Source organism: Rutidosis leptorrhynchoides, chromosome 2 (genome assembly GCF_046630445.1).
Source record: "Rutidosis leptorrhynchoides isolate AG116_Rl617_1_P2 chromosome 2, CSIRO_AGI_Rlap_v1, whole genome shotgun sequence".
Lineage (NCBI taxonomy): Eukaryota > Viridiplantae > Streptophyta > Magnoliopsida > Asterales > Asteraceae > Rutidosis > Rutidosis leptorrhynchoides.
Genome location: NC_092334.1, coordinates 385,071,105 through 385,094,553, shown reverse-complemented (window position 1 = coordinate 385,094,553; position 23,449 = coordinate 385,071,105). Strand labels below are relative to the sequence as shown.

The 23,449-nt window shown below is 33.6% G+C and overlaps 3 protein-coding genes and 1 long non-coding RNA gene across 4 annotated transcripts; all 4 read left to right on the top strand.

The window, feature by feature from the left end:
- Positions 1-556: 556 nt before the first annotated feature.
- LOC139892130 (uncharacterized protein At3g27210-like) lies at positions 557-3,227 on the top strand. Its single transcript, XM_071875170.1, has 3 exons — positions 557-942; positions 2,040-2,120; positions 2,366-3,227. Exons 1-3 carry the CDS (start codon positions 765-767, stop codon positions 2,749-2,751), a joined length of 645 nt encoding a protein of 214 aa, XP_071731271.1. The 5' UTR covers positions 557-764; the 3' UTR covers positions 2,752-3,227.
- A 2,493-nt stretch (positions 3,228-5,720) lies between these two features.
- On the top strand, positions 5,721-16,074 carry LOC139889043 (uncharacterized). The gene is made up of 2 exons (XM_071872017.1): positions 5,721-6,363; positions 15,311-16,074. Exons 1-2 carry the CDS (start codon positions 5,943-5,945, stop codon positions 16,072-16,074), a joined length of 1,185 nt encoding a protein of 394 aa, XP_071728118.1. The 5' UTR covers positions 5,721-5,942.
- Positions 16,075-16,615: 541 nt separating this feature from the next.
- Positions 16,616-20,078, top strand: LOC139892129 (uncharacterized). Its single transcript, XR_011773979.1, has 3 exons — positions 16,616-17,069; positions 17,436-17,872; positions 17,980-20,078. It is a non-coding gene; the product is annotated as an uncharacterized lncRNA (long non-coding RNA).
- Positions 20,079-22,017: 1,939 nt separating this feature from the next.
- On the top strand, positions 22,018-23,171 carry LOC139892128 (basic blue protein-like). Its single transcript, XM_071875169.1, has 2 exons — positions 22,018-22,324; positions 22,682-23,171. Exons 1-2 carry the CDS (start codon positions 22,144-22,146, stop codon positions 23,038-23,040), a joined length of 540 nt encoding a protein of 179 aa, XP_071731270.1. The 5' UTR covers positions 22,018-22,143; the 3' UTR covers positions 23,041-23,171.
- The last annotated feature ends 278 nt before the right edge of the window (positions 23,172-23,449 follow it).

The window sequence follows — 23,449 nt, the reverse complement described above, 5'->3', positions numbered from 1 at the left end:
CAGGCGATAGTTTTTGTATGTTAGGCGATAGTAAGTCATTACGGTGTATTGTGTTTTAACCGAGTGTTTTTTTTTTTTTTTTACCTTTTCGCCTAAAAAATTAGGTGAGTCGAAAATAAATTGTATACGTGGCGAGTTTTGATTGGTCGATAATTTACGCCATATTCGTCTAAAGTCTTTTCGCCTAAATCGCCTAAATGTGGTAGGTTAGGCGAAACGCTTTTAAATTTTCAAGAAAAAAAAGGTTGGCGGAAGTATTGAGATGACGTGGCGGGTTCTCATTGGATATTAAGCTTTTCGCCTAATTCGCCTAATGTTTAGACGAAATGCATGTTTATTTTTGTAAATTTTCGTCTAGTGATTATTTATGAGAGAGAAGTCATTTTTGTTCTCTTAAAACAAAATCATCGGTGATCCTCAAAAGTCAAACAATGTCAAGATCAAGAGTAAATTAACTTCAATGTGAGGGGGCCAGCCAACCAATGCTAAAGTTGTTTAATACTATTACTATAAATACATAAATCAATCATATTCATCTTGATTTTGTAACCTTTACTCTCAACTGTTTTTTCTTTATTAAGAAACGAAATGAAAAAATATCTTCTACTTTCTTCTTATCTTAAGCATAACTCTTAATCACACAATTCATTCATTCATTTCATATTTAATTCACTCTCTCTAAAAATATATCATCAAAACATAAGCTATTTCTGATATCCATTTTTTTGCTTGAGGAATTATTGTTGTGAGTTAGTTGAAAGCACATGGGTAGTTGTGTTTCAACTCACCACAAACCTTCTGCCATGAAACTACAAATGTTAAAGTCTAATCTTAATCATAATCATAATCATAATAATAATGATAATGATACAAAACATCGCCCCATTCCCATCATCAATGCTGATCTTGCTACTGCTAAATCTACTTCTTTTCATGATTTTGGTATGATTTTTATCATCTTTTTCATTCTTGAATTGATTATTTTCTCTGCTTTGACTTTTTCTGGATTTTGTACTATGCAATATTTTCTAAATATTATAACGCTTACATCAAGTTTATATCTGGGGTTGCCTTTTTAAGTTTATAGATTCTTTAGTTTCTTCAATTAATTTGTGGCTACTTGACCTTTTAGGTTCTTCAATTATTCTCTTGTTAATTTTTTTTTACAGTTTTTAAGATCAAGAATTTGACATGATTTTGCTGATTTTGGCAAAAGGGGAAATGAATAATTATCTTTACCTGGAGTTCATCTAAAGATATATACTACTTGTGGTTTACACTAAAGTAAATATACTTTGCAATTTTCTAAAAAGAAAATATTGTTTAAAATGCTTATTCTTTTATCTTTTAAGTCACGATCTTTAAAATGCTTATTCTTTAGTCTTCAATACATTAGATAACTGGAAACTTATAAGATAGTATTTGTTTCATTCTCAAGTTCTGTTTTGCATTTAGTAGTATTTTATTAGTACATATTACTGTCATGCCTTTGATCCCTTGAATATTAACTAGAAAACAAAAAACAAGAATATAATTCGGTGGAAACTTATATGTGAAGAATGTCCCACAGAACAATTTGATTATAATGAAATATTTGTTTGTTACACGTTATCTTCACCTTTTTGTCTTGGCCTTGCTATGAAAGGATATAGATGTATTTATGTAGACAAAATGCCATTTATGCAGAAGACATATCACATGGGTATATAATTGTTGTGGTCCTTGACCTTCTATCCAATACATACTACATATCACGGTTAGTTAGTTTGCAGTTACAAAATTATAATACATACACACAGATTTTAGAATTTAGAGGAATCAGGACATACTAATTCAAGTTACGTTATTAGTACATAAATAATAATATTGTAACCACGGATTAATTAAATGACTTTTGTACCTTATTATGTTGATTCAACTATTCAAGTACGATAAATAATGAAGATATGTGTAGTTGGCTATAAACACACTGTGTCCTGCTTGTATAGTCAGGTTTTAGAAATCTTGATAAACAATTTTACATATTTTATACATTTCAGGTAGTAAAGAGGAGACGTTTTTCGACTCACAAGCATGGTTAGATTCAGATTGTGATGATGATTTCATGAGTGTCAATGGTGGTAAGATGTATTCTTTATGGAGTTAGCAAGATGTTCATATTAGGCAGTATGTTTAACGGGTCAAAAGATTATGATTGCAAAAATAATGTTATGATAAATACAAATCTTTATATACAATTTGGTTAGCATGTTGTATGCTTTATAAGTAGACTTCAAAAATTTTAATCTGTTGAACCCATTTGACCCATACCCCTTGCAGCTAGTTTTTGTATATGACCCATATCTAACTGATGTTATTTGGGCAGAATTTACCCCATCAAGAGGCAACACACCAGTCCACCATAACTTCTCTGAAGGCAACAACAAACCTCCTGTTTCCGAACATCAGTCGTCACCAAACGACCCAGAAAAGAAAATGAGACTTTCAGACCTTTTCAACGACAGCCAAAGAGGTAACTATGTTTCCGATTCCGAAGAAAATGGTGAACAAGCTCATAAAAATGAGATAAACTCGAAGAAGCAAAGCCCTTATGTGGATGGTGGTAATGTGTTGAAGTCTAAGAGGGAGAGGTTTGGTAGGTCGGTGCAGAACTGTTTTCCAACTTTGCTTTCTAGCCGTAGCTCATCGACAAATGGAAGGAAGATGATGAGCCCCGGCCTAGGGGTGAGCCCGAGCCCTGTTGTGGTGTGATGAGCAAAACATGAGCCATCCGGGTCAAATGTAAAGTAAAAAATGAATATGTAAAACCGAGTAACTTGTCTTGGGTACGATTATAATCAAAGATATACATCAATTATCTGGTTTCTCGAGGGAATATGTATTTGCAAATATTTGGTTAAAACTCATCTACCTTTCGCTTCCCATTTGGGCTGAATTTTGGTTGTTTGTATGAATGAACCGGCTTCTTTAATCTATATACTTGTACACCCCTATTGACTTCTTGTGCTTTAGTGTCAAAAGGATTAAATCAAAGAATTCTGTCAAAAGGCATATACATTAGAACGAAGGATTTGCTTTAGTGTACTTGCATTATATACGGTATGAATTTAGATTGTGACTATGTTACTTATGCATATGGTTAAGAATGTAGGGAGTATTAGAGCATTCCCAACAATCATGTTCGTGTAATGCCAATTTCTAGTCAATATCTTTTTAATGTTATGCAACTGATGAGAGCACTTTGTCAATGTCTACCTAATACCATATTGTCTATCATACTGTGAATCTCTAGCATTTTCATTCACGATTTTAGAATCGAACGGTATTTAATATTAATAGAAAAAGAAAAACTATTTAATATTACCAATAATAAAGAGTTATTGCTAACATCACCATTCCCTTAATCATAATAATAAAATTAAGTTTAATAATACAATTAATAAAGTGGGTTCATTTGATGGTATGTCATGTCTGGGAGTGAATTGTGATGGGTTAGTTCCTCGAGGAAATGGTGTTGTGGAAGTATGTTAATATGAAGAAAAGTGTCATGAATAAGAATGCTCTTAGAGTGCTTTCAATAAAGACATACTTCCTCCCCGGGAATAGCTGCCACGTCAGCGCTACATCAGCACTTCTTTTCCATTACTAACTCAGGACTAAACACTACCAACAATGACATACTTTCTCAGAAAAATTAGGACCCACTATATTACTTAAATAATTAAATGTACAGAGCAAAAAATACCACTTAATACCTCCGTCCTGGAATATGCTTAAGAAAGAAATGGATGGAGGCGATGGGGTGAGGGCGGAAGCAGGGCTAGCCCAGGACTAATTGCTGCCATTGACGTCCTTGAGGGCTAAGAGGTGGATGGGTGGAACCATCTATACCGAGCCTCATATTACCTAAACCGAACGAACGAACTACTAGACCAAAAGAAAGCTATGAAACATGAAATCGATAGAAAGCCAACTCAAATATCAAGGATTTTACTTTATACCATAATACATTAAGATTAACTCCACATTTGAATTCTTTTAATAAAAGCATACATGGGCTTTCTAATTGAGATGTAACTTCGCTTCAACGGTATCCCCAACACCTTGTGTGTTGGGGTGTTGGGGTGAGAGTTAGGTCATGGGTTCGAGCCTCGCTCGGCCCATATTATTAATCAATATGTCTGGAATATGGAGCTCCAGATTGAGCACAAGGGGGTTTTCTCTCCGATCCAATCAGGATTCAAACCCGATCCGCCTGCCCCTCGTGATGGTTTAAGGATCAGTTTGCTGCAATGCGATTCGGGTTTCGTCTCGAAAGTGCGTGCATATGTGACAAATGAGAGTATTCAAGAGATCTGTATCCTAAAAGGGAGGTGATATTTCCACCATCCATTTTACTTCTTCCACCACAATTTCAAACTCTTTCCCAAAATACCCTTAGTATTTTCAAACTGCCCCAAGACTAAATGAAGGTAAATATTAATTAAATAGTAAACTATTCCCTGTATTCATTGATATTGATATTGATATTGATATTGATATTGATATTGATAATATTGAACAACAATCAATTTAATATACAAATAAGCCAATTGGGCGAAAGCATCATAGCAATCTATTAATTATCAAATACACATTGGATAAACGTCATGTAAGTCTCAAACAGCAAATTTGGTTTACAACCACAAACTGATGGTAAAGCAGTACAAACAATAATATGAAAATTATCATTTATCACATATCATTAAATCATATGAACCCTAATAAATTATAAAATACTAATTCAACAATAATATGAAAATCAAAGTGATGGTAAAGCAGTAAACTTAGACCCACAAATTAAAGGCTTAAATGGAATAGTGGGTGTTTAGTTGTATTGAGTGAAATAATCAAAGATATAATTGATCGGAGTAAACAAAAAACAAAGAATATCATTAAATAAAAAGATACATAGGAGTTCATAATTGACGATTGTGGATGTAGTCTTCAGCTTTGTTATAAAAATTAATTGGTTAAGAGTTTTTACGGTGTTTGTAGATGAGAAAGATAGAAGAGTGAGACAAATGGGGTAGATGGAAGTGAAGGAGAAAATGAATAGGCAATTCAAGTACACAAGATAATTTCATTATTAAACATTTACGGAGTACTTTACAGGGGTAATTTAGGAAATGGCTCAAAATTTTGGTGGAAGAAGTAAAATGGAAGGTGGATATATCAATTCCCATCTTGAAAATATATAGAAGTAGTTATTGTAACATATAAATACATAGAATAAAATTCTAAAGTCGGAATTACCAAATACTTAGTTCGTCTATATCGACATACTAAGAGTGCTATCAACCAAGACATATTTATTTCCCAGGAATAGCCGTCATATTAACGCCACATCAGTACTTTCTTCGTATGACTAACCCAAAATTAAACACTACCAACAATAACTTACTTCCTCACATATATTGAGACCCACTATTAGTTAAATGTACAAGTTTAAAAGCAAAAAGTATTGATCCATTATACACTCCCTCTAACGTCTTGTTAGAGGGTTTTGTTTTGTTTTTTTTTTTTTTTTTTAATTTCCGCCATTCCAAAAGAAAAGAAAAAAAAAAAGTTCAAAACTTGTAAAATGACAATAAACCCCTTGACTCATGTACCCTCTAAGACCACAGATAACGCGAGCGTTTCTCACCCTAAATCGCCCACAAACGCCCGGAACGCAGCGTTTGTGGGCGTTTGTCCCTGGGCGTTTGTCAGCGAAAAACGCTGTAGCTGTTTTGGCGTTTGGGTACGTGGCATTTTCTGATTGGTTAGTCAAATTGGGACGTTGGAGCCGAGTAAAAGCAACAGGCGAGTTTTTTTTTTTTCCTTCTATCTTCATCTCCTCCAATTTATTCTTCCCCTTTTCTCCCAAATTAACATAAACCCTAACCCTAAATCATCTTCAAATGGCAAACAACAACAACAATACAAACTCCAACCAATTCCCTACTGAAAACGAAAACGAATTTCCGAATTCGTTTATGCATTTACTCAATCACGGGGCATCTTCTAATCCTAACTTTGGTGCATCTTCATCAAACCCTAATGCTCAACCATATCCCAATTTTAGTAATTACTTTCCGGGTCAACGATTGAACGAGATGCAACAACAACAACTTATGCAACAACAACAATTTCAACTTCAAAATTTCAACTTACAACACATGTTGCATCAACAAGCTATGCAAGCTCAACAACAAAATCAATATCAACACATGTTGCAACAACAATCACAACCTCAAAGACAATCTCAACAAGAACAATCGCAATCCCAAGCACCCGACACGCCTACTAGAAAGAAAAGAAGCCATAAGAAAAAAATTGGGGGTATGATTATAATTGTAGCATACAAGATGATTAAGTTGCGTTTTTTGATTATAATTGTAGCATACAAGATGATTAAGTTGTGTTTTTGTATGTTGATTATGATTATAAGTTGTGTTTTGATTATGATTGTAGATAATTAGATGATTATATAGTTTTTGTATGTGGATTATGATTACAAGATGCGTTTTTTGATTATAATTGTAGATTACAAGTTTTTGATAATAATGCAGATTATAATTTTAGATTATAAATGTGTAGTTTGTTGGTATAATTGTAATATACTGTAACAACCCGTCCTTATCCACCTGGACGAAATCATCAACATTTGGTCCTAATGCGATGATCGACTCCAAATAATGTCCTTAAAATGAACAAATGCACAGCGGAAGACTTAATTCGTACCTGAGAATAAACATGCTTAAAAGTGTCAACCAAAAGGTTGGTGAGTTCATAGGTTTATCATAATAATCATTTCAATATCTTAATAGACCACAAGATTTCATATTTATAAACATAATACACTCCTCGTGTATGAAAAAGTCGTTGAGCACTTGGTAACCATACTTAACATTTAAATCACAGCAGCATATTCTTAAATAAACCCTACACCGTACCAAGTGTAGTAACGAAACGAAGTACTGTGCAACCGTTTAAAACTGGTCGTCCAGCCCGGTTGGGGTTGTCAGGCCCGATAGATCTATCAACAGGATTCGCGTTTACGCTCCTCACGTAAATATTAGTTACCAAGTATAAAGAAATATGCCATGGTACAACTCAACGTAGAATATATTTTAAGTACTTGTGTCTATTTCGTAAAACATTTATAAAAGCAGCGCATGTATTCTCAGTCCCAAAAATATATATTGCAAAAGCAATTAAAAAGGGAGCAAATGAAACTCACCTAATGTATTTTGTAGTAAAAATACATATGACGATATTGAACAAGTATAGGGTTGGCCTCGGATTCACGAACCTGTATCATATATATTAACATATATAATGTTAATCGATTAAATTTAGGTATTATTATTAATTGTTATTTTAGTATCTCGTATGTTTTATTAATAACTAAATTATCTATATTTATTTTTATATACATTAAATAGATAAATAACATTTATTACAAAAACAATAATATTGTTATGTTTTATGTTAATAATATATTTTTATATGGAAAATCTTTATTTTGATATACTAATAATAATAATGATAATAATAATAATCATGATAAAAATAATAATATTTTTTTTTTGTTAGAATTGATAATAAAAATAATAGTGATGATGATAATAATAATAATAATAATAACTAGTTGAATGGCCTTGCTTCGCGGCGGCAGAACGTTCGCTAAAATAGATTGCCAAAAAGAATGGAAAAAAATGGAAGAAAAGTAAATAAATTCAAATGAAAAAAAAAAAAAAAAAAAAAAAAAAAAAACCTAAGTTAAAAAAAGTATTTTGCTAATGACAGTCTTTTGTGTGCGTTACGTAGTTGTACCTGAAAATTAAATATTGACTTTCATTAAGTGGTTACTAAGTACTACGTAATATTTACAACACTGTCATTAGTAAAATCAAAAAAAAAAGTGAAATGACAAAAATACCCATGGTTACTATTGATAAATAGTAAAACAGTGTTTTGTCTATTAGTATATATAGAAATAATAGTGATAATACTAAATATTAATTTTTTTATCGGTAATGTTAATAGTAATATTTATAATAATACTAATATCAATATTGATCATATTTATGTTATATTTAATTTATAATCATAGCATAAGTATTCAATTCATATCATATTAATAATTAATTCTTCATAAGCAACTTATTTATTATCTTTTAATTATCTTTTGTAATCTTAACCATAATAATAATAATAATAATAATAATAATAATAATAATAATAATAATAATAAAATGACTACCTTAATGTAACAATCTTTTTTTTTAAAAAAAAAAGGATGCCCCTGCCCAGAGTCGAACTCACAACCTCCCGCTCAAACCAAACAACACAAACCGTTCCCCCATTTCAGCTTTCTTGTTTTAATAATCAACATAATTACATATAATCCGTTTTTAATCTGTTTCCTTCTTCATCATTCAATAACCCGATTCATCATCACCTATCCTTTGTATCATGGCTATCAATTAATCAGCCCATCATCATTGTTTATACGAAGCCCAATTAGAAATTGAACATGACAGCCCAAAAAAATACATTCGATTTTAGTTTAATAGAAAACGTCGGTGGGTTTTCGTTTTAATAAATAAAATATATTAGAAGACAAGTTACAGCAGCCATTAACGACTTCTACCTCATCCCCTTCGTTGAATAACCCACTATTCATCATCTCCTTTATTTCATCTCTCCATCTTCATTGTAATAGGAATGGAAAAGGAAACAGAAACGTAACGGTAGCTGTAGCAGGTTTCCTGTTTCGTTGGGTGTCGGCCGAAAGAGGAAACAGAAATCAAAAGCTGAAACAGGAAGCATCATCGATTAAAGATGGGGGTGTTTGGTGGTATTTTGCGATCAGGAAAACATAAGTTAAATTGAGTACAGCAGCCTGATTCGAACATGGCAGTCGGTTCGTCATCAATAAATCAGAAACAGAAATCAAATAGGTGACACGTTGGTGGGGATTGTTTGATTTAAACCGAAACATAATAGCTAGTAATGGTGGCGAGTGATGGTTTGAAGATGAGAGAGAGAGGAGAGAGAAATAGGTATAAGGACGGTTGTGGTGTCGGTTAAAAGGAGATGAAGAGTTTCATATAAAACAAATGGTGGTGTTTGCTTATTAGTTCCCGGTGGTGGTGGAAGGTGATGATAACGAGCAGACAGTAGCAATAGCAATAGCTGTAAACTTGAACCAGAAATAATCGTGACAGCAGTAGGGGTGATGATGGTTTTCATGGGTTTTGTTTTATGATGGTGGTGGTCGGTTTCTCAATAGTAGCGATAAGTAACAAGTGGTGTTGATTATTGATGGTGTGTGCATATGGTTCGAACAGCAGAAGCAAATAGCGAGTAAAAGTTAGAAATCTTGAAACGTATTGGTTGTTGTGTAGGTTTGATCACAAAGAAATTATTTCTAACAATTGGAGATGATATGGGTGATGGTTTAGAAGTGAAAAGCAGAAATATAAATTGGGTTCTCTACCCCCAATCATCTATGTTAATATATATAATATAAATATATGTATTTATATATACATAATAATAATACTAATATGTTTTTTAATCAAAAGTTACATAATGATCCAAAAGTTACATAATGATCCAGCTCACAGTATTGGCATCGAAATTCCTTTGTGACACAGATGTTAAACCGAAAGTGGTTTTGTGATGTATGCATATATAATTATATTATATCATATAATAATCTAATAAGTGAAAGGCAATTAACACATGTGAGTCAACAATAATTAGACGGCTACTCTTTAATTTTTATATTACGGATATTATATCGTGGTCCGTTGTTAGTTGGTGGCGGATAAAAATTCTTAGAAAAGTTCTAAAATTTTAAATTAAATAACTTTATTTATTTCAATCTTTTAGGGTGTAAAATTGGTCATTAATTATATACAATTATTTAAATAAAAATTAAAATAATTATGAGCTCCCAACCTCAAGTAAAATACTAAATGTTAAAATTAATCTAATAGGTTCTAATTATATTTTTAACAAAGCTATAATTCGTATATCTTATTTTCGAATCATCTTTTATTTCAAAATTACCTAAGTTGGAATTTAACTTGTTTAAATAATCACTGAATGATTATGGAGTGCTTCTATCGATTACTAAATGAATTTAAAACTATATAAATTTATTCAATATACTTTATTTATATATATAGATATGTTTTAAATGATAACTATTATATATTATTTTATTTTACATAACAAATTCTAATAATTGAATCATATAATATTTCAAATCGTATCTCATAATATTATTACATATTCATATATTTAAATATATATGTATCTATTTACAAATAATGGTTCGTGAATCGTCGAGAGCAGTCGAAGGGGTAATTGCGTATATGAAAACAGTTCTAAATTTTTGAGACTCAACCTAACAGATTTCTCTTATCGTGTCAAGAATATTAAATCGTGTCGAGAGTTTGGTTTAAAAATAGTCGAAATTTTCCGGGTCGTTACAGTACCCACCCGTTAAAGAAATTTCGTCCTCGAAATTTGAGTGAGGTCGTCATGGCTAACAATAAAAATGTTTTCATGACGAATAGGAGTGGATAAATAGTGTTTTATCATTTTCGATTAATATGGATAAAGCAAGTCGATCATACGAAGCGTACGAGTGAAGCTATCACAAAAGAGTGAAATGAAGTGATTAGAGGTTCGTCTTATCTTCTGACATAGTCAAGGTTGATTTTCAGAATTCAAGGAATTTAAAGAAATCTTCTAATCAGAAAGAGAATGTAATCACACGATTTATTAGCAATTTGTTGGAATTACAGGAGAACAAAAATATCAAAGAAATATTTCCGTGATATGCTTAGAGATTAAGTAGAATGAAAGAGTCGTGTAACATGACACATGATGAGGATAAGATCGGTGAATCTTCATCACGTTACATTAGAAATTTAGCATGATTTACTGTAATATAATCACGTTGGCCAAGTGTCATTATATTATACTAACTCATGCATCAGTTCCCTACACTTCTCCATGATTCATTCATAATTTATACTTAGATTTTACAGAATTTTCCAATATAATGGAATACAGTAAACACGAAGAGGAAGATAAATTCGGACAAGAATATTTATGAAAATATCCTCAGAAATATCGAAGATATTTATGATGATATTTTGGAATTTCTAAGTTCGAAGATTGATGACGAAAAATTTTTCGCAAGATTTTAACGTGGGTACGGAGCAATATATTTTCTAAAGATTTCATCGGATCCAGAACTACCTGGATTCTTTGAATATAGAGTTTGGTCCTTGTATTTGTCCTTGGTCTCCTTCGTGGTTATCTCCATCCGTTTTTCAATTACAAAATTTTTATCGAGCGTTCCAACCACTTCCTTCTTTATCATCACTTTTGACCCTTAAGACCATCTACAACATGCTGCTTCGTCAGCATTTTCAAAGTTAACGGATCAGGGTCATCGGTTATCAAACCAAGGTGGTTTCGGGAGAATTGTGTTTTTAAATGATTAAACGCTGATGGTAGTAGGGTGGAATATAAAAGATTTTCCGGTAATGAAGGCGAAAAGACAACGTATATATCAAGGTTATAATAAGGTTAGTCCGACTTAAAAGTCGAAGTTGACTTGCTGGAGCTGTGACAAAATGGGCTACTTTGGAAAGGAATTGCAAAATTATTTTCGATAATAACAATGCCAAGAGAAGCTAACACAGATACATGTTAAACGTTTACTCAGGTTCCGAGAGTTTTTCAGGTGCATAACTATATGCATAGATCTTTTCTTCCGTTGATGAAGTGCGGTTGGTTCATCTTTTCGATTGAGGTGTTTTCAAGAATCATGAAAAGATTTGAACGCGGATTGTAACTGTCAAAATTCAGATGAGGTTTAAGATGAAATCAAGTGGCAAATTTGAAGAATTGTTTAGTTTCATATGTTATAAACAATATTTTAATTCATTTTAATTGTCCAAAGTTAGCAGTCCAATAATCCGATTGTCCAATGGTCCAATAAATTCATATATATAAATTAAATATATAATATTCGAATTAATTAATACGTATCGTGACCCGTGTACCGGTCTCAGTGTCGATCACAACTCAAACCACATATATATTTTGGAATCAACTCCAACCCTGTATAGCCAACTCCCACATTCACATATAGAGTGTCTACGGTTGTTCCGAAATATATATATATAGATGGGTCGATATGATAAGTCGAAACCTTGCATACGTGTCTCGTTAATTAAAGTGCGAAAAATAAATAAATATATATCATGACCCATTGCACAACGTGTTGTCTCAGAATTAATCCGACGTATTGTTGTACATGTGTCCCGACGGTATGTAAAGTGCGGAAATTAAATAAAATTGCGAGAATGTAAATTGCGATAAATTAAATGTTAGCTGGGAACAGTTAGCTAGGAACAGTTAACGTGGATTCCTAACAATATTTCAATTAATTAGTTCGTTTGTTTCTAACAAATTTTATTTGTCCAATGTTTTCTTCATTATGCCACTTGTTGGATTCTGATAGGTCAAAATCCAATTATGAAATTTGAATGTAAATGTTTGTTTTGTGGTGAACGGATACGTATATCGGTGGTTGTAAGTAGAATAGTAAATGACCGTTGAATCAGATTCGGAGAATGTACCGTGTAACTTATTAATGTGAAATCTAAATATTCCTCGGGTACTACCTACCCGTTAAAATATTTTCATCATTAATAGTTTGTACGAAAGAATTTTTAATTACAATCTTTATGAAAATATACTTGCATATATATTTTCTTCGAATGTAATTATGAATTTAATGAGTCAATAAGATATTAAACTCATTTGATTTTTCGGTTAGAATTGGAGTACATAATCTTTAAAACATTAAAGATTACATAATCGCTATGTAAAACAAAAACAAATGATGTAGAACAATACGTAGAACGATGATAATCGATGTGGAACGATATATAGAACGAAGATTATACTCGAAGTACACATGGTGATATTGAGGCGTGTGATGTTGATATCCGAGGTACAGATCGTGATGTTGAGATTTACGACGTGGTTGTGGTTGGGGTGATAAGGGTATTATCGACGTTGATAATGATGGTACGGATTATGCTGCTGGTGCTGCTGCTGGTGCTGCTGCTGGTGTTTGTAACCTTCGCACCATATTTTCTAAAGCCACTACCCGAGCGCGAAGTTCGTTGACTTCTTTTCTTACACCGGGATGATTGACGGTTGGGGTGAGCGAATGAACAAGATCTGATATATGGGATAGTATATAATCGTGATGAGATACTCTAGAAATGAGAGAGAAAATGGTTTCTCGAACAGGTTCGCCGGTAAGTGCTTCAGGTTCATCGCTAAGAGGGTAATTTGGTGGATGGAAGGGATCTCCCTCTTCTTGTCTCCAATAATTTAGTATATTACGAACCCATCCCCAATTCATCCAGAATAGATGATGGGAGATTGGTTGACCCATTCCGGTAACACTGCCTTCGGAGCCCGAATGGAAATCCATATCGGCGTGGCTGTCGGAGTCGGAGGAATTCGAACTGGACGCGGAGTTCATCTTGTATAGTCGGGGAAATGAATGTTTGGTATGGAATAGATTATAGGAGTTAGATTTGGTATTCTTCAATACATAATTTACATGTGTATATATAATACCAAAATCCCATAAATTACGGAGAATTTTTGAAATACGTCAGACAATATCTATAGTAAAAGATACGCTAGGATATGAATTTTGTCTATACACTATCGATGCACTAAATGCAGTAAAACGTGTCTAGACTTTAAGGAGGATAAGCAGGTAATTTCCTAAGGATGATAAGCAGATGATTTCCGACAAAAATGATAAGCAAAACTTTTGACATAAAGACACGGTCGAAGTCCAGACTCACTAATGTATCCTAACAACTTATCAGTCAGACACACTAATGAAAGGCCTGGTTCGCTAAGACCATCGCTCTGATACCACATGTAACAACCCGTCCTTATCCACCTGGACGAAATCATCAACATTTGGTCCTAATGCGATGATCGACTCCAAATAATGTCCTTAAAATGAACAAATGCACAGCGGAAGACTTAATTCGTACCTGAGAATAAACATGCTTAAAAGTGTCAACCAAAAGGTTGGTGAGTTCATAGGTTTATCATAATAATCATTTCAATATCTTAATAGACCACAAGATTTCATATTTATAAACATAATACACTCCTCGTGTATGAAAAAGTCGTTGAGCACTTGGTAACCATACTTAACATTTAAATCACAGCAGCATATTCTTAAATAAACCCTACACCGTACCAAGTGTAGTAACGAAACGAAGTACTGTGCAACCGTTTAAAACTGGTCGTCCAGCCCGGTTGGGGTTGTCAGGCCCGATAGATCTATCAACAGGATTCGCGTTTACGCTCCTCACGTAAATATTAGTTACCAAGTATAAAGAAATATGCCATGGTACAACTCAACGTAGAATATATTTTAAGTACTTGTGTCTATTTCGTAAAACATTTATAAAAGCAGCGCATGTATTCTCAGTCCCAAAAATATATATTGCAAAAGCAATTAAAAAGGGAGCAAATGAAACTCACCATATGTATTTTTACTACAAAATACATTAGGTGAGTTTCATTTGCTCCCTTTTTAATTGCTTTTGCAATATATATTTTTGGGACTGAGAATACATGCGCTGCTTTTATAAATGTTTTACGAAATAGACACAAGTACTTAAAATATATTCTACGTTGAGTTGTACCATGGCATATTTCTTTATACTTGGTAACTAATATTTACGTGAGGAGCGTAAACGCGAATCCTGTTGATAGATCTATCGGGCCTGACAACCCCAACCGGGCTGGACGACCAGTTTTAAACGGTTGCACAGTACTTCGTTTCGTTACTACACTTGGTACGGTGTAGGGTTTATTTAAGAATATGCTGCTGTGATTTAAATGTTAAGTATGGTTACCAAGTGCTCAACGACTTTTTCATACACGAGGAGTGTATTATGTTTATAAATATGAAATCTTGTGGTCTATTAAGATATTGAAATGATTATTATGATAAACCTATGAACTCACCAACCTTTTGGTTGACACTTTTAAGCATGTTTATTCTCAGGTACGAATTAAGTCTTCCGCTGTGCATTTGTTCATTTTAAGGACATTATTTGGAGTCGATCATCGCATTAGGACCAAATGTTGATGATTTCGTCCAGGTGGATAAGGACGGGTTGTTACATATACGTAGGTGTATCGAAAAAGGAAATATATAAGAAAAAGATGTGGGATCCCGAAGAAGAAGCGTGGTTAGCCACTTGTTGGATTGACTCGTCCGAAGATTCAAAAAAGGGAAACTCTCAAAAAATAAGTACGTTGTGGAATACGATTTATGAGAAGTTTAACAACAATGAACGTGGTTGGTATCGTGGGGACGATCAATTGACGAGTAAATGGCGTAATGTTAATCGGGCGTGTAAGGATTTTAATGGTTTTTACGAGGATGTGAAACGCAATTGGCGTAGTGGTCAAAATGATGAAGGGATCATGAAAAAAGCGTTGCTTATTTATAAAAGAGAAAAGTTGAAAGATTTTAACATGGTTCAAGCGTGGGATGTTTTGAAAAAACATCCAAAATGGTATGCACCACCGCCTTTCGGGGGAGAGGACGAGGGCGACGATGATGATGATGATGATGATAACGATGTTGAAGAAGGTTTTAATGATAGTTTTCATGTTGATCTTTCCGACTCGAGGCCGATTGAAAAAGAGTTGTTTGGTTCCGATCGTTTGCAAAGGCCTCAAGGTAGAGACAAGGCAAAAAAGGCAGCGAAACGATCCGTTTCATCCGATGCGGGCACGGCATCACGTTCAACAAATTCTTCCAAGTCCTCCAAATATTCGGAAAAAAAGAGGAGGAAAAAAGTACATCACTCGAGGCTTTTCGAAATGCGGCTTACTTACAACAAGCCGCGCAAGGGATTCAAATTCTTAAAACGGATATGCACGGGTTGAAAAAGAAGGATAAAAAGACCGTTCAAAAGCTAAAAAACTGGGTGCGTACTAAATTTAGAGAGATCGTGCAGATTTCGTCCGACGAAGAGAACGAGGAAGATGACAACAACAACACCACCGACAACGACGAGTAGTTTTTTTTAAGTATTTTAATGTTTGAATAACGAATGACGGACGGTTTTTCATGTTTATTTGTACGTTTTTTTTTTATTAATTCCTAGACGTTTTTTTAATGTAAGTTTTTTTATTTAATTTATGTTGTTTTTTGTTTAATTAACTTGTTTTTATATTAAAATTTACTAAACAAAATAAAGAAATACAAAAAAAAACAAAACAATAAAAACAAATAAGAAATGACACGTCACAGTCTTACCAAGACAAAAGCGCTCCATTACAACTCCCCCAAAATGTCATGGCCCAGTCACAGTTTTTCTCCAAAAAGTACAACTCTACGCCTCCACGTCACATGGTCTACTATGTTAACCACCCTTCCATTCCCCCATCTCAGATCTCACCCCAATTTCTCCTACCCGCATCCACCCCCATTCAATTTTACATCAAATATCTGATTAACCTTGCTCTTTTCAAAACCCTTGAATCCTTTACCCTCATCATATCTTGCTCTTTCAATCATTTTTTACACGCGTTTTTCTTTCGTGAAGGTATTTTCTGTCTGTGAGTCTACTGTTCCCTTCTTCCTCAAATCTCAATTGTCCTTTCATAACAAATTATGAGGGCATTTTGGTCATTACACCAACTCTCACTTCAACTACAGTCCAGGAACCCTAGAAGACAACCGCACTAATCATCATCATCAAAACCCTAACCACCGAATCGATACAACTCATTACTTTGACGCACTTGCTCCAGCCTGGCTCTCAACTCTTCCATTCTGAAAAACCATTAAACCCTAATGACGTTCAAACTTGGCTTCAGTCCAGTGAGGTGTACGCGTTTTTACCTCCTTCCTACATGATTGAAATGTGTCCAATGAGGTACCATATGTTCAACTCTTTGTTCTAATTGACTTATGTGTTTGACTACAATTAGGCCTTTTGACTTTTCTTAAATGAGTGTTTGTTATTGAGATGTGAAAAAACTTAGGCCCCGTTTGGCTACAATCAGGCCTTTTGACTTCTCTTAAATGGAATTGGTTGTTGTTATCGCTTTTATTTTCAAAGAAACTAATCAAAAGACAATGGATCGATTTTGTAATTTGAGAATCTACTGAATAATTTTTAAATTTGTTCAGTTCTTAACGAACGAAAACCCTTTTCGTACTACTTTAGGTACTGAAGTACACACCACCTAATTAAACATCAATTACACAACTTCATTATATTATCTTGCTTGAATTGTAGGGAACTTTGATTGCATTGGCATCTTTCTCAGAGTGAAAAGATAGACGAGATGAAATCAGTTACATTGTTGTGCACTATCGCATACTTGAGCCATATGAACACCCCCTTGATGTCGTCGCTGCCAAAAATTTTGCTGGTGAGGTAGATTGTATTAATTCATAAACACGTTTTCCTTTTTTTATGTACGTTCAATAGCATTAACATAATGCTATGAACAAAAGAAAAACTTAATTTTTTTTTTTTAATACACCTACAATAGTGTTTGGGCTTGCTGAGTTTAATCCAAAAGGGTAAAATTCAAGTGATTATTTTCCCTTCTCTTTGTTGATGATTGATCAACAATATATAGCATATAAGTGATGATGTGAACCGTTTCCTTAAAGGGCTATATGCAGATCCAAAGGTTGACTGTTATGACTTAATGTCTTCAATTACAGGTTGAAAAACTTTTACCTTATCAGTTTGTTTTGCTAAAGATTTGGGTATAATAATCTACTAATAAGATCATTGTTATTTCATAGGTAAAATTTGTTGTATTTCATAGGTAAAATTTGTTGTCTCAGTGCAGCACTTCTTCGGTAGTTGATGTAATATCTGGCCCATATACCCGATTACCCGTCTCATATACTAAAAAAAGACTCGAATACCCGTGAGAAAACTCGTTTACGTAGTAGTTTGTAACTTAATGGGACATGGATACCCGTGAGAAAACTCGCTTACCCGATTACCCGTCTCATATACTAGGAAAAGACTCGAATACCCTTTTCTTTTAAGTTGTATCTCCGAATTATAAGTGGTGAGATATTCAAGAAAAAGCCGAAGCGAAACACACACAGAATCCGAAAACCTAGGGTATAATCATCATTCACTTCTGTTTTCTTTATCTTTTCATGCAATTTCGTCATTTTTTCCCCATTCTTCTCTAAATGTATATGTATAATTCTCATTAATTTCTTACTTTTAATTTGGCTAAGAACTTGTATTGCATGCGATTCAACTTCTTTAATTTATATTGTTGTTGAAAGTGGCTACATTGCTACAAAAGGGTTACAATTTTACATGTTATTGTTTACTTTCTTTTTTTGGATAAAAATTTGGATTACCATTGATTCAACTGATTTATGCTGTTAAATGTGTAGCTATATTGCTATAAAAGAGTTACACTTTTACATGTTTAGGTTGTCGTTTACCTGCATAAGGGTTACAATTTTACATGTTTTTGGTTATCTTTTAAGGACCATGGTACCTTTTTGGCTACTGAGTTTAATATCTCTTAAAATGTTGTACTATCTAAATAGCTCATTCCTCAATATAGAAAGAAGGAAGTTAGATATAGAGAATGTAGAGGTGGACATAAGGTTAGGAGTTTTTAAAGTAGTGATTTTTTAAGTTTAGATTGCTATATTTACATGCTATTGTTGCTCTGAGGTGTTTCATTATGTTCTGAATTTGCTAAAAGACGTAATTTAATAATTGTTAGTGTGAAGTAGTGAAGCAGTAATAATCAAATTTTTATGTTTATTTTATAGTATTGCGTCTTTATCGTGTGAAATTGCCTGGGACCATGGACCTATAAACTTTAGTACAAGATTTAGAACCCTTCTTGAAGATGTGCGAAGGAATCTTGTAGTTACAGAAAGATCAGAGGAACTCATGTAATGTGTGGAGTTTACAGAAGGGGGTAAAAGATTATGCTGGTTTCACGTTAGATGTGAAAACGTGTAATTTGTGGGATTTGGTGCAGAAGTTCGTTATGAGTTTCTCCTGGATGATACCACTGAAGAAGACAAAACGAGGATAGAGAAATTTAGTTGCGTGAAGACAACGAAGGTTTTTTGGGGTGTGAAGTATTCAAATTTGAATGGCATGAATATATCGTACTGGGCGCTTTACAATCACCTGCATATTTTAAGTGAAGCCACATCAGATAATTTTGCTGCAGCTCGCTGCAGCTTTGACTATGTTACTATGATTGTTTTTAGATCGCGTCGTAACCTTTTGATTTAGAGAGATTTGTAACACATTTGAAGATACAACAAGTGAAATTTGAACATGTGTTACAAATCTCTCTCTGAATCAAAAGGTTATGACACGGTTCTGAAACAATCATAGTAACATATTCAAAGCTGCTTTGAACTGCAGCAAAATTATCTGATGTGGCCTCACTTAGAATATGCAGGTGATTGTAAAGCGCCCAGTACGATATATTCATGCCATTCAAATTTAAATACTTCACACCCCAAAAAACCTTCGTTGTATTCATGCCACTAAACTTCTCTATATTCGTTTTGTCTTCTTCAGTGGTATCAGCCAGAACAAAACTCATAACGAACTTTTGCACCAAATCTCACAAAATACACGTTTTTACATTTAACGTGAAACCGGCATAATTTTTTACCCCAATCTGTAAATTCCACACATTGCATGAGTTCCTCTGATTTTCTGTAATTGCAAGATTCCTTCGCATTTCTTCTAGAAAGGTTCTAAATCTTGTATAAAAGTTTATAGGTCCATGCTCCCAGGCAATTTTACACAATAAAGACGTCATACTGTAAAATAAACAAAAAAAATTGATTTTTAATGTTTCACTACTTTACACAACAATTACTAAATTACACTTTTTACCAAATTTGGAACATAATGAAACCACCTCAAAGCAACAAATAGCATGTAAATATAGCAATCAAAAATCATTGCTTTAAAAACTCCTTACCTTATGTTCACCTCTATATCTAACTTCTTTCTTTTTATATTGTAGGAATGAGCTATTTAGATATTATAACATTTTAAGAGAAATTAAACTTAATAGCCTAAAAGGTACCATGGTCCATAAAAGATAACCAAAAACATGTAAAATTGTAACCTTTATGTAGTAAACGATAACCAAAAACATGTAAAAGTGTAACCCTTTTGTAGCAATTCAGCTACACATTTAGCAACATAAATCAGTTGAATCACATGTAATACAAGTTTTTATCCAAAAAATGACATGTAAAATTGTAGCCCTTTGGAGCAATGTAGCTACACTTCCAACACCAATATAAATTAAAGCAGTTGAATCACATGCAATACAAGTTGTTAGCCAATTAAAAGTAAGAAATTAACGAGATACTACTATAGCTATAAATTTAGATAAGTATGGGGGTAAAAAAAAAATGACGAAATTGCATGAAAAGATAAAGAAAACATAAGCGAATTAATGATTATACCCTAGGTTTTTGGATTATGCGTGCGTTTCTCTTCGGCTGTTTCTTGAAAATCTCATCGCTTGTAATTCGAACATACAACTTAAAAGAAAAGGTTTTTTGTGCATTTCAGATTTTCTTATTTTAGTAGTGTATTTATTTGGGGGAGAAGTTTAGAAATACTATGGGTTTGAAGTTACGACCTTTTTTTTTTAAGGAAATAACGTGGTAGACAAGTATTAAACTAGATATTAAATTGATTATGTTGGAACATACAAAGAGAATTTATTGCTGATTTTTTTAACGGCGGTTAGGAGTCAACGAAATGTCGAATTCCACATACTGGATCATTTTCGGGGATGAACGAATACAATGCTAACGTCCATCGATAGTGAAACCCCCACGACGGGTAGGGATGGCGTCGGGCCGGATTTAGGTAGCCCCGAACCCGATTAAAACAACCCGGACCTGCCGGGTTTCCCCATGGGTATCCGTGTCCCATTTAGTTACAAACTATTGGGTAAACGAGTTTTCTTACGGGTATTCGAGTCACAATAGAATTCACTTTAAACATGACCAACATAGATCCATGAAAACATTCAACTTTTGCTGCCGTTTGAGATGGGTTTATGGCAAATAACGATTATGGAACTCCTGCCTTCAACTTGGAACACTACGGGGTACCATATCCCACGTACCAATTTATAATCGTTCGAACATCGCTATGTATATTCCTCTGTTTCTTAGCTACGGAGGCCAAGATGCTCTTTCAGACCCTGAAGAAGTTACTACTTTCTTCGATGATCTCATGACAACGGGAAGCTTAATGTGCAGTATATCAAGAATTTTGTTCATGATGATTGTATCAAGGGACTAATGGCTAAAGATATCATGTTAATTGTTATTAACAAAATCATCTTGTTTTTATAGAAACAACAGGAATATTGAAATTAACTGTAACCCTTGTCATTTATGTGCCCTTTAAATGACAAGAAATTGCAGTTTAGGACACCCCATATATGTTAGGAAATAATCGTAGATACATAAGCTTCATTCATAAGAAATTAGATCATATTACTAATTGAAAAAAAAAAAAAAAAAAAAAAAAACACTTAGAATAAGTAGCAATTGTTTGTTTCTTTAGTTTGAACAGGGAAAGTTGTTATCAATAGTTTATTTTCTTCATAATGAAGTTAACCAAGAGAATATGACAAATTCATGTATGATATGTTTCAAAGGCAAGTAAACTCTTAACAACCCAACAATATTTTGCTTCAACCACAAATGTCCATCTGTAGATTAAACATTGAACCTACCAAATCCAAGTACCATTCATTAATTGATATCTTAGAAAAAGATATTACAACATTCCATCATTGACAACCTGAAACCTCCAATCCAACATCCCACAATCCTAGGGGCAAATTAGTAAAATTAAGTTCAGATCTGTATATGCATTCAGTTCAACTTTGTAGTGTGTATATATAGATAGACACCAACACAAATCATTTTGCTAAACAAAAATGGTGAAGAGTTCATACAACGTGTCGTTTTCCGTGGCTTGCGTTGTTGTAATGTCGTTGACGCTATTGAAACAAATTTCAGCGGAACAGCATGTTGTTGGAGGGAAACAAGGATGGGATGAATCGACCGATTTTGACACTTGGGCTTCTGGTGAAACCTTCAAAGTCGGCGATACACTAGGTATCTTGAATTTTTATTTCAATATTGACCTGTTGTAATATGACCGTGTACGTCTTTGAAAATTGCTTAGTTTCAATTGTCTATAAGCATAATTTTTTTCCCGACGATGAACGCATTAAAACTCCGGCAAGGAGCCAATGAGAAATTACAACGGCTTAAAAAGTTAAGATTTTCAACGAGAAACATTACTACCTCTGTATATTGTTTTGAAAAGAAAAACTGTTTCCAAAATAGGGTTTTGATTTGTGTATTTGATGCAAACATACATAATTAAACAATCTTAAACACTCTTTAAGTTTCCAAGAATAATTAATTAATGACTGAATTTGAGGTGGTTTGTAATCGATTTTTGGATAGTGTTCAAGTACAGTCCAATGCATAGTGTTGCGGAGCTTGGTAGTGAGAGCGACTACAAAAAATGCAATGTGGGATCAGCTACAAATTCAATGAGCGATGGAAACAGCGTAGTGAAGTTAACTAAAGCGGGTACTCGATACTTTGCATGTGGTACAAGTGGACATTGTGGTCAGGGTATGAAGGTCAAGATTACTACTGTCTCATCAGGTTCTTCTTCCAGTTCGTCATCACCATCACCATCATCTTCATCTTCAAATGCATCACCAACTTCGACTTCAACTTCAACATCGGGTGCAACATGTGTTTCAGGGTCGTTTGTTTTTGCTACTGCGGTTTTTGTGATGCCTTATTTGTTTTGATGACCATAAAGTTTTTAGAGGAATGGCCTAGTGATATTTTCTGCCGATTTGTTTTGATATGTAGTTGATATTGTTCATTATGTATTTGTTGAGAACTTGTTTGATTTGTTTAATGATATGTCATATGTATTTCTTAGCATTGAACCTTTGAATCATTTCTATTGAATACATCTATCAAACTAGCTTTTTTATATTTAGCTTTATTGCTGGTTGCTGAGCACATAGACTGCAATAGCATGAACATATAAACTAATTCTTTTGTAGTAAATATAATTCATTCCGATCATCTCATCTGTCCCTGTATCGTCATTCTCTTTTTGAAAGTTACACTAATCGTCTATTACTTATGTTCAATCCCTTTTGAAAGTTACAGGATTATGTGCTACCCGCGACTAAACGTACCGGTGCA